Genomic DNA, 11,763 nt, shown 5'->3' with positions numbered 1-11,763 from the left:
TTTTCTCTATAATAGAAGTGTCAGAGATGAAAGAAAATTAGTAAAATGTATATGAAAACCTTCCTCTTATCAGTGAGTCTGAGGCACACTGTGTCACCCAGAATCAAGTCCCCGCCAACCCATGTGCACCTTGAAATCATGTGAGACCCAGACCCGGCCAGTCCCACCCCATTGAGTGAGATCCAGACCCCGCCAGCCCCACCCCCATCAAGCCCCACCAGGTGGGGGGCACAGCCTCAGGTCCTCCAGCCCGGTGCCGGGCAGGAGGTGCAGCCTCAGGTCCCCCGGCCTGGCACCAGGGCGGGGGGCATGGCCTGAGGTCCCCCATCAAGCCCCACTGGGAGGAGGGGGTGCAGCCTCAGGTCCCCTGCCATGGAGGGGGTTCCCTCAGCCCAGCCTGCCCCCCTCACAGTCCAGGAGCCCTCAGGGGCGGGAGGTGACCCCTTGGTCAGGGGAAGACGATGCCCCCATCACACCTTTGCTGCTGCCACTGCCAGCAGCGCAAGCCTTGGCTGGTCCTGGTTACCTGAGCCTCGGATGGCCCCGAATGGCTGGGCAGCCAACATCCGAGGCTTGCCTGAGCCTCAGGCTGTCCCTGGGCAGCTGGCGGTTGAGTGAGGGTCCAGCCACACTGTGGGCCTGCCGCCCCCCTTCCCTCCCCGGCTGGGCTGAAAGGACTGGGAGACCAGCAGGGCTGAGGAGACTGGGCACCGCCATCTTGTGGCTATAAGCGCCACCAGCTTTGTGATGGTGTGACGGTCAATTTACATTTCCCTCTTTATTAGATAGGATATCATTGCCAAATATGTTCCCCCAATGGGCTCTCTTGTCATTTTGTTGATGGTTTATTTTGCTGTGCAGAAGCTTTTTATTTTGATGACCCCCATATGTTTATTTTCTCCTTTGTTTCCTTTGCCTTAGGAGATGTATCAGTAAACATATTGCTATGAGAGATGCCTAAGATTTTGCTGCCTGTGGTTTTTTCTAGGATTTTTATGGTTTCATGACTTACATTTAAGTCTTTTATCCATTTTGAGTTTATTCTTATGTGTGGTGTAAGTTAGTGGTCTAGTTTCATTTTTTTGTATATATCTGTCCAATTTTCCCAGCACCATTTATTGAAGAGACTATCTTGACTCCATTGTATGTTCTTGCCTCCTTTGTCAAATACTAATTGAGCATAATGGCTTGGGTTGATTTCTGGGTTCTATGTTCTGTTCCATTGATTTATGTGCCTTTTCTTGTGCCAGCATCAGGTTGTTTTTATTACAGTGGCTTTGTAGTATAACTTGAAATCTGATATTGTGATTCCTCCAACTTTGTTTTTCTTTCTCAAAATTGCTGCAGCTATTCTGGGTCCTTTTTGATTCCATATAAATTTTCGGAGTATTTGTTCTAGCTCTGTGAAATATGCCATTGGTATTTTAATAGGGATTGCATTGAATCTGTAGATTGCCTTGGGTAGTATGGACATTTTAATGTTGATTCTACCAATCCATGAATATGGTATATTCTTCCAGTTTTCCAATTTGGATGCCTTTTATTTCTTCTTGTCTGATCCTGTGGCTAGGACTTTCAGTAATATGCTGAATAAGAGTGGTGAACACACTTGGCCACTGTGAATAATGTTGCAGTGAACATAGGGGTGCATGTATCTTTGTGAATAAATGTTTTTCAAGTTTTTCGGATAGATACCCAGAAGAGGAATTGCTGGGTCATTTGATAACTATTCTTAATTTTTTTAGGAACTGCCATGCTGTTCCCCATGGTGGCTGTACCAATTTACATTCCACCAGCAATGAATGAGTTCCTTAATAATGAAGTTGAACATCTTTTCATATATCTGTTAGCCATCTGTATGTCTTCTTGTGGAAAGTGTCTCTTCAGGTCCTCTGCCCATTTTTTAATTGTTTTTTTTTTTTTGTTTGGTCTTGAGTCGCTTACGTTCTTTATATGTTTTGGATACTAACCCCTTGTCAGAGCTGTTGTTTGCAAATACATCTCCTATTCGGCTGGTTGCCCTTTTGTTTTGTTGTCAGGTTTTTTTGCTATGCAGAAGCTTTTTAGTTTGATTAGTCCTATTCTTTGTTTTTGTCTTCCGTTACCTTTAGGGTCAAATTCATAAATCCTCTGTAAGACCACAAAATATTCTCTGAGGGGCTCAGTCACTCCAGAGGCTGATAACAAGGAGCAAGATGTTTTACATCTTGAATTGACAAGTGTTTGACAGCCAGAGTTATTTTCCCCTGGAGATTATCTTTGATAACAGATTTCTTCTGGGTAATAGTTGAGTGTGTGGTTTTGTTTTTTGAAACCACTTCAGCAAGATGTGAAAAAGAGAAGAGACTATGGAAACTCATCTGATTCCAGATATGATGATGGAAGTGGATCCCCAAGAAGCGCCCGTCCCCCACCCCCCCCCCGCCCCGAAGAATGGGCTAAATTAATCGTCTGCGTGGTCCCAATCCTCCTCCAATGGCTGGTGGATGAGGAAGCTACATGTCTGCTCTAAGAAGCAGACAACTGGACATGCACATTTCATAGCAGAAGGAACAAACCATCAGGCAGTGGAAGGATATTTTTATTGGATATAGTAGTCAGAACTGGTGGTTTTTCTGGTGTGTTTCTTTTGTTTTAAGGTGGGTCTCTTGTAGACAGTATATAGTTGGGTCATGTGTTCGTATCCATTCAGCTACCCTATGCCTTTTGATTGGAGCATTTAATCCATTTACATTTAGGGTTATTATTGATAGGTACTTATTCATTGCCATTTTAATTTTGTATGCCTAGGTTTCTTTCTATATTGCAGTTCCTTAAGCATTTCTTGTAATGCTGACTTGGTGGTGATGCACTCACTCCTTTAGCCTTTTTTTTTTTTTGGTCTGAGAAATTCTTTATTTGACTATTTGAATGATAGTCTTGCTGGATACAGTAATCTTGGTTTCAGATCTTTGCTTTCCATTACCTTGAGTACTTCATGCCATTCGCTTCTGGCCTGTAGAGTTTCAAATGAGAAGTCAGATGTCAGCCTTATGGGAGCTCCTTTGGAGGTACCAGTTTGCTCTTCTCTTGCTGCCTTTAAGATTCTCTCTTTGTCTTTAATTTTGATGTGTCTGGGCATGGGTCTTTTGGGGTTCTTCTTGCTTGGGGTTCTCTGTGCTTCCTGAACTTGTGTGATTTTTCCTTTACCAGGTTAGGGAATTTTTCTGCCATTATTTCTTCAAACACGTTCTGTACCTCTTTCTCCCTTTCTGCCTCTTCTGGCACACCTGCTATTCTAATATTGCGTGGAAAATTTTTTTCTTTTCATACTTTAATGGTGTTCCGCTATCTTTAGTGAAGCCTGTAGAATTCAAATCATTGTTCTCTTATGTATAGTCTGTTCTTTTTTCTGTGTTTTCAAGTTCCCTATTTTTGGTTTTCAGGAATTTGAATATAGGGAACCTACTACATGCAGTTTTCTTTGTATTTATCCACTTAGAGTTTACTGGATCTTCAATCCGAAATTTTGTCTTTTGCCATATATGAACCATTTTTAGCCATTATTTTTTCAGATTTTTTTCTCCACGTAGCACTTCAATTACATGTATATTATACCCTTTTTTTACAGTATTGTAACAAGTACTTTAATGTACAGTGGCCACCACTATCTACCCACTTTTCCAAAATAGTTTCCTCCCAAGGAGAATTAAAATAGTTTGGATCGCCAAAACCGGTTTGGCTCAGTGGATAGAGCATCGGCCTGCAGACTTTAAGGTCCCAGGTTTGATTCCGGTCAAGGGCATGTGCCTGGGTTGCAGGCACATCCGCAGTGGGAGATGTGTGGGAGGCAGCTGATCAATGTTTCTCTCTCATCGATGTTTCTAACTCTCTCCCTTCCTCTCTGTGAAAAATCAATAAAATATATTTTTAAAAAAATTATAATAAAGTAAAATAGTTTGGATCTCTAAATCTCACCCCACTCATTCCAATTTGGATGCCTTTTATTTATTTTTGCCTGACCGCTGTGGCTAGGACATCCAGTAGTATCTTCCTATATAATAAAAGAGAAACATGTAAATTGACCATCCCTTCACTACGCTCACCAGCCAATCAGGAGTGAATATGCAAATTAACCTGACAAAGCTGGCGGGTTAATTTGCATACACAGATGCCTGGCAGAGAGCAGAAGCGGGAGAGCTGGCAGGTTGGGGGGATGTGGCTCCTTTGGTCGCTCCCTTGGGGGCCGTGGCTCCCTTGGTCGCTCCCAGCATGGGGAGCACCAGGAATTCTGGGAATAGTAGTTCTGATGGCAGCCCCAGGACCGGAAGCAGAAGCCCAGAGTGCGGGAGCACCAGGAATTGTAGTTCTGGTGGCAGATGTATCTCCTAAACCAGCGATGGCGAACCTATGACATGCGTGTCAGAGGTGACACGCGAACTCATTTTTTGGTTGATTTTTCTTTGTTAAATGGCATTTAAATATATAAAGTAAATATCAAAAATATAAATCTTTGTTTCACTATGGTTGCAAATATCAAATAATTTCTCTATGTGACACGGCACCAGAGTTAAGTTAGAGTTTTTCAAAATGCTGACACGCCAAGCTCAAAAGGTTCGCCATCACTGTCCTAGCACTAGAGCAAAGTGAGCCTGGAGCAAGTTACTGTTGCAGTGGGGGGTGGAGGGAAAGCAAAGGTGAGAGACATAAGTAAGATCAGAGTGTCTAGGAAAAATTAAAGGGAAGATAAATCCTAAAATTTCCAGGAAATCTCCACTAATGAAGCAAAGAAAAAAATGCCTCTGTTCTGTGGGCAACAAACCAAACTGTGTTGGGGGTCTCAGACAATTCACTCATATGATTGCAAAGACAGACAGAAACTCCTGGATTGGAGAGGGCTCCCAGATTGGGGAGGGTGCAGGTAGGGCTGAGGGACCCACCCCTTGTGCACAAATTTTCGTGCACCAGGCCTCTAGTATATATACATGTGTGTGAGTGTGTGTGTGTGTGTGTGTGTGTGTGTAGTGAGATAAAACCAGGACCCCCATCAGTGCAAACCAGCCAGCCACCACCATGCACTGGGCTTCTAGCTATATAATAAAAGGGTAATATGCAAATTGAACCTAACTGCAGAACGACCGGTTGCTATGATGAGCATTGACCACCAGGGGGCAGACGCTCAATGCAGGAGCTGCCCCCTGGTGGTCATTGCACTCCCACAGTGGGAACTTTGTTCAACCACAAGCCGGACTGACTGCGAGTGCAGCGGCGGTGGCAGGAGCCTCTCCCATATTCACAGTAGTGCTAAGGATGTCTGACTATGTCTTATGCCTACTGCAGGCCTAAGCTGGCAGGTGGACATCCCCTGAGGGCTCCCAGCTGCCAGAGGGATGTCTGACTGCCAGCTTAGGCCCGGTCTCCCGGGGAGTAGGCCTAAGCCGGCAGGTGGACATTCCCCACGGGGTCCCAGACTGCACCAGGCCTCTGGTGTTGAATAAGAGTGGTGAAAGCACACATCCCTGTCTTGTTCCTGTTCTTAGGGGAAATGCCCATTGAGTATGATGTTGGCTGTAGGTTTGTCATATATGGCCTTTATCATGTTGAGATATGCTCCCATCATGCCCATGCTTAGTCCTTAGTTTAGATGTAGATTATATTCATAGCTCACTTAGCCTTGGTTCATGGTGAATTAGGCGAGGTCCTGGAAAGAAGCAAAAACCTATTCATTGTATTTTATTCTTGGTACGTACTTTGTGAGAGGGATCAGTTTTTAGGAATTTCCAGATCTTCCAAGTGTCAGTGAGTGATAAAATCTAGCCATTGAAATTTGTGGTATGTAATACTAGGAGAATCACCTAGCCCCAGGTTCCCAAGTGGAGCAAAGAAACTTAAAGAAAAAGAGGAAGCATATTATTTGTATGTAAATAAGGGGGGGGGTGAGAAATACCTAGACAAGTTTGATTCCCTCCTGTGCCTGTGTACCAATCATGCCCCTTTATAGTGGGGTCAGTTGCTAGTCCATGGCCTGCTGAGAGAGCATTACAGATGTGCAGTGCCCAGATTCAGCTGTTAGTTCTTGAGAGACAGAAGCTTAAAGCTGTCATCCAGAATGACCTGTTGCTCCATGTTTTTGTTTTTTGTGTTGGTACCAGACCATACCACTAAGAGCCAGAGTGATGAGCAGGATAATGACACCCATGGCAATTAAAATAGAATCTAGCATCTTGATATCCTTTACAGGGATCTGCATGCCCAGCATTCTCACATTGCCTTCTCTAAAGTCTCTGGAGATTGCTTTCCCAATCTCAGTGGTGGTGGTGGTGATAATGCTTAAATGTTCTCTTTGATACAAGACAGTAACATGGCAGTGAATCAGCCATGTCCCAGGATTGCTGGCCACCATCTCCACATCTTCAAAGGTACCCAGGAAGAGATCTACCACGTCTGCTTGGTAACTCTCTCCATTCTCATAAAGGAAGCTCTCTGCATAGAAGTAGACAGCATGCAGGTCAATATCTTGGTCCATGGCTAGCATGTACCAAAGCCACTCATTCTCTTTTGTACATGGTAAGACACTTGAGGTTGGCATAGAGTTTTCCATAAATGGCCTGCATTTTATTACTCTCTAAGAAAGTTTCATCCTGTAGGTTAACACGATCTGGCTCCTCGGGCCCATGGAGTGCCACGTTCTCATCCAGGTACCAAGACTGGTTCTCATCAAAAATCAAGAATAACAAGGCATATTCTTGATCCATGTCATTTCATAATCCGTGGGCCTCCAGGATCCCTTTCTGCAGATAACCAAGAGCACCACCAAGCCACTATACATGTCCTTGATGGGATCTGTTGCAGAATAATAAAGCCAGGAAACATAAGCAGAATCATTGGCTCCATGGCCAGATCTTTCTGGGATGTTTCCTTTGTAAATGAGAATCTCACCATTTACAACAGCATGGGTGGACCTGGTCAGTATTATGCTAAGCAAAATAAGTCAGTCAGGCAGGAAGGCTCTGGAGGTATTTGGGGGGGGGGAGGACTTTGAAAAGTATATGATTGTCTAACCTCTATGCTGTACACCTGAAATTAATACAAAATCATACTGAATGTAAACTATAACTGAAAAATAAAATTTAAAAAAGTGCATATGGTTGCATTTTTATGACAGTCCTTATATGTATTGAGGTTTTTAGGGGGCAGAAAAGTTAGAGTTGATGGTTCATAGACCTGTGAAACATTCATAACTTTTTTTTTGTTGAACTTCAACTTCATTAAGATAGTAAAACTAGACTACTTTCTTTTTTTAAATATATTTTATTGATTTTGTACAGAGAGAAAGGGAGAGGGATAGAGAGTGTGAAACATTGATGAGAGAGAAACAACAATTTAGCTGCCTCCTGCACACCTCCTACTGGGGATGTGCTCGCAACCAAGGTGTATGCCTGAGACCTTTCAGTCCGCAGGCCGATGCTCTATCCACTGAGCCAAACCAGTTAGGGCTGGTTAGTTGTTTTATTCCAATTATTTGCCTCAGTTCTACCGTTTATATTTGTTTTTTTGTGGTGGTTTTTTTTTTTTGTGCTTCCTCCACTGAGATTTTCTATCTTATTTCATTTTGAGAATTTTTTCCCTTATGTCATTGAGCATAGTTTTAATTTTCCTGCTAATACATCATCTGGGTTATCTCAGGATTGGTCTCTTGCAAATGGATTACATTTTCCTGATTTGGGTTGTCGTGTGTGTGTGTGTGTGTTTGATTTGTTTTCTTTTTTGATATGTTGGAATCATTCTTGATTGTCCTGAACATTTGTGAATGATAGGTTGGGAAGACTAGATTCTATTATATTCCTCCAAAGGGTGTTGATTTGTTCTTGGAGGCAGTTAATTTGGGTGGCAGGTTAAAATCTCACTTTTTTGTCCTTAGCTAGGCTGCCTGGAGTCTGTCTTGTACATGTGTGGTTATGGAATCAGCTAAAGATTTAGGCAATGCTTATATATAAAAGTTGGGGCTCTCCCTCTCTGGTTCTCTTATTCTCTTCTTCTCTTCTTTCTCTCCCTGACTTTCCAGCATCTGTCTTTACCCCCATACTGCTCTCTAATTCTCTAGGCCAAAAGGACTGAGTGTTCTATGAGTGTTTAGCCCTGACTCGGGCCTGGATGCAGGCTATAGGCCATGAAACTGGAAATTCATCCCATGCCATTCCTTCCTTCCAAACATTGATACCCCCTCACCCCCTAAAATCTGCCTACTTGGCCCACTTTCTTGTCTCTTTGAGCAGTTATTGTTTAGAATATCTGTGGAGGAATGATGAGAAGCAGAACTGAAGAGCATTTTGAAACATATTTTAGAAGAAACATTTTATTTGCAATCTAATGGGATGGTAAAAATATTATAATTAGCCAACCTAAGCTAGATTTGAGGATTTCCTTTAGTGATTTTCTAGAATCTTTTTACTCTATTCTTCTTTTTTCTCTATTCTTTTGTTCTCTCTTCAGTATATAGCTATTTAGAAATATTTGATAAAGGATTTTCATTATAGCTCCTATCAAAGGAAATTCTTTTTTTTAAATATATTTTATTGATTTTTTTACAGAGAGGAAGGGAGAGGGATAGAGAGTTAGAAACATTGATGAGAGAGAAGCATTGATCAGCTGCCTCCTGCACATCCCCCACTGGGGATGCACCTGCAACCAAGGTACATGCCCTTGACGGGAATCGAACCCAGGACCCTTCAGTCCACAGGCTGACGCTCCATCCAGTGAGCCAAACCAGCTAGAGCCAAAGGAAGTTCTTTGGTAGGAGCTATAATATAGGTAGTATCTTCCTTAGCTGGTCCTCACCACCAATGGCTTTATGAACAGATGAAGCCAGGCCTCAGACCCAGTTCCCAGAGTAATACAGAATTTTAAAAGCATCTGTTATGCCCAGCCATTGTGGCTCAGTGGTTGAGCTACCAACCCATAAGCCAGGAGGTCACAGTTCAATTCCCAATCCGGGCACATGCTCGGGTTGCGGGCTCAATCCCCAGTTGTGGGTGTGCAAGAGGCAGCCAGTCAGTGATTCCCTCTCATCACTGATGTTTCTCTCTCTCTCTCTCCCTCTCCCTTCCTCTCTGAAATCAGTAAAAACATATTTAAAAAAATAAAGATACTGATTGGAGTTATGAGTAATGTTTTCTTTTATCTTTTTTCGTATTTCCTACAATGAGCATATATTAATTTACGTTGCTGCGTTCTTAATTACAAAATACATGTTTAGATTAAATTTAAATGTATGGAAATGCATAACATAGAAAGGGATAGTCTCATCTGTAATTTTACTTTCCAAAGGCAGTTATTATCAGCTAAACTACATGGTGCCAAAGTCCTTTGTTTTTATGCTACTACTAGAGGCCTGGTGCACGAAAGTCGTGCGCTGGCATGGGTGGGGGTGGGGAGAAGCCTCAGCCCAGCCTACGCCCTCTCGCAGACCAGGACCCCTCGCTCTTTACTCCACCTGCAACGGAGGCGGGAGAGGCTCCCATCACTGTGCTCGTCAGCCGTGAGCCCAGCTTCTGGCTGAGCAGCGCTCCCCCTAGTGGTCAGTGCACATCATAGCAACTGGTCATTCCCCTGTTTGGTCGATTTGCATATTAGGGCTTTATTATATAGGATGTTGATCCAGCATTTGTAACTGGGTAATAGTTTGATAGCAACTAGAAGTATATAAGCTGAAGTTTGTTACAGACAAACTAAAAAATCCTATAAAAGTGCAAAAAAAACACGTGACCCCCAAAAATTCAGCGTGGTGGGGGGGAAATACAAAATAACATAAGAGCAATTAAAACTGCATATGGTCAAATTAGTTATTGACCAAAAGTTAACAAAAATATTAAATCTTGAGAAAATCTAGAGCAACTAAATTTGACCTAGATAAACCAGACTTAGTAGAAATAATGGCCACAAAAACCACTTTTAAAATGATAAAACATAGCTCTGGCTGGTGTTTTTCAGTGGTGAGAGTGTCAGCCCATGCACTGAAAGGTCATGGGTTTGATTCCCAGTCACGGGTTTAATTCCCGGTCGAGGGCACATACCTGGATTGCAGGTTTGATCCCTGGCCCCCTGTCGGGTTGTTGCAGGAGGCAATCAATTGATATGTCTCTCTCAAATTGATGTTTCTATCTCCTTTGTCTCTCTCCCTCTCCCTCCCTTCACTCTCTGAAAAGCAATGGAAAAAATATCCTGGCGTGAGGATTTAAAATTTTTTTTTTCCAATGATAAAACCTAATTGACAAAGATATAATAAATTAACTAAATCTTTATTTGAAATTTGGTACTTGAGCCTGATAAAAAAGATTTCAGTAAAGTTAAAATGGAAAGAAATGGAGTTGGCTTAACTATGATTTATTATTACCATTATTTTGACTTTTCATGTCTTAGCCAGCATTCCATATTAGCTTGTATAGCTCTGTCTCATTCTTTTTAATGACTGCTATTATCCCATTGCATGAATCTATGATAATTTATTCTGCCTTTTAAAAAACTATTCTGTCTGTCTTCCAGAATATGCTTTTAAGGCTATTAACCAGGGTGGCCTTACATCGGTAGCTGTCAGAGGGAAAGACTGTGCAGTAATTGTCACACAGAAGAAAGTACCTGTAAGTAATACTGCCCAGATAGCCGATTATTGCAAAATATAATACCAGAATTTTTCACAAGTTTGTACAGAGGGTTATTATTACCTATAAATGTTAACATTATTCTTGCTTTGACTCTGTTTACCTAGTATTTACTGATTGGTTTTAACTGTAAGCAAACAAAAAAATATTTATTATATAGTGTATTATTTAATTTCACAGTATTTTTATCACTACACAGAGATTTTTAAAAAATTATCTGATTTATTTTGTTGATTAGGACAAATTATTGGATTCCAGCACAGTGACTCACTTATTCAAGATAACTGAAAACATTGGCTGTGTGATGACAGGAATGACAGGTAATTGGCTCAATGTCTACTTAGATTTGTTATTTTCTTCTAATTATTTTTGAGTTTTGTACTAATTTTAAAAGTATAATAGAATTAGATATCCATACTACTGTTAGGGAAACTGGGCCCCTCTCACAGATGATTTATTTCAGATGTAGTTAATAGTGTAAGGGGATGTAAGTCAGTAAATCTCAAACCTAGTAATAATGACATTGGTTAGAAGTAGTTGAGAATTATAAAAAATTACTTTGGGTTTCTATTTTCTGAAATAAGGGAAAATTCAAGCTTACCAAAAAAGATCAAGAGAAACATTGTCTCCTTAAAATTTGTTCTTAGGGAGTTATTAGTTATAGAAACTATTTTGGCAGTTCTATACACAGTACTGCCCTTTAAAGGGATCAGAATAAAATGACAGTACTGTGTATAGAACTTCATCTTAAAATTTTTTCTTTTTATTATATACTTACTAGAGGCCTGGTGCATAAAAATTCATGCACTGGAGCTGGGGGTCCCCCTCTCACTGTCCGGGAGCCCTCAAGGGCGGGAGTCAACCTGGTGATCAGGGGAAGGCAACGCCCCATCACACCTCTACTGCTGCCACTGCCGGCAGCACAAGCCTCAGCCGGCCCTGGTTATCTGTGCCTCGGGCCAGCTCTGGTCAGCTGGGGGGCTGAGGGGACTGGGGGACTCCAGAGGCAGGTGCGTGGAGCGGCCGGGCCCACCTCGGGGCAGGTCTGGCCTTGATGTGCGCCTGCCACCCCGGCAGGGCTGAGGGAACTGGGGGCCACCATCTTTGAGGGGGGGGCAGGCAATTA

At 42.2% G+C, this 11,763-nt stretch overlaps 1 protein-coding gene and 1 pseudogene across 2 annotated transcripts in view; both read left to right on the top strand.

Moving 5' to 3' along the window:
- The window catches only part of PSMA6 (proteasome subunit alpha 6), a 35,028-nt gene that overhangs the window by 14,563 nt on the left and 8,702 nt on the right, over nt 1-11,763 (top strand). For both annotated transcript variants that reach the window (XM_015561315.1, XM_006759701.2), the window contains exons 2-3: nt 10,522-10,616; nt 10,876-10,957. In XM_015561315.1, the coding sequence (XP_015416801.1) occupies nt 10,522-10,616; nt 10,876-10,957 (177 nt within the window). The remainder of the gene's footprint in view (nt 1-10,521; nt 10,617-10,875; nt 10,958-11,763) is intronic.
- Nucleotides 1,979-2,539, top strand: LOC102763383 (annotated as a pseudogene).

The sequence above is a fragment of the Myotis davidii genome, unplaced genomic scaffold (assembly GCF_000327345.1).
Source record: "Myotis davidii unplaced genomic scaffold, ASM32734v1 scaffold176, whole genome shotgun sequence".
In the NCBI taxonomy this organism is placed as follows: Eukaryota; Metazoa; Chordata; class Mammalia; order Chiroptera; family Vespertilionidae; genus Myotis; species Myotis davidii.
The sequence above is the reverse complement of the archived record's forward strand: the minus strand, read 5'-3'. Positions and strand labels throughout refer to the sequence as shown.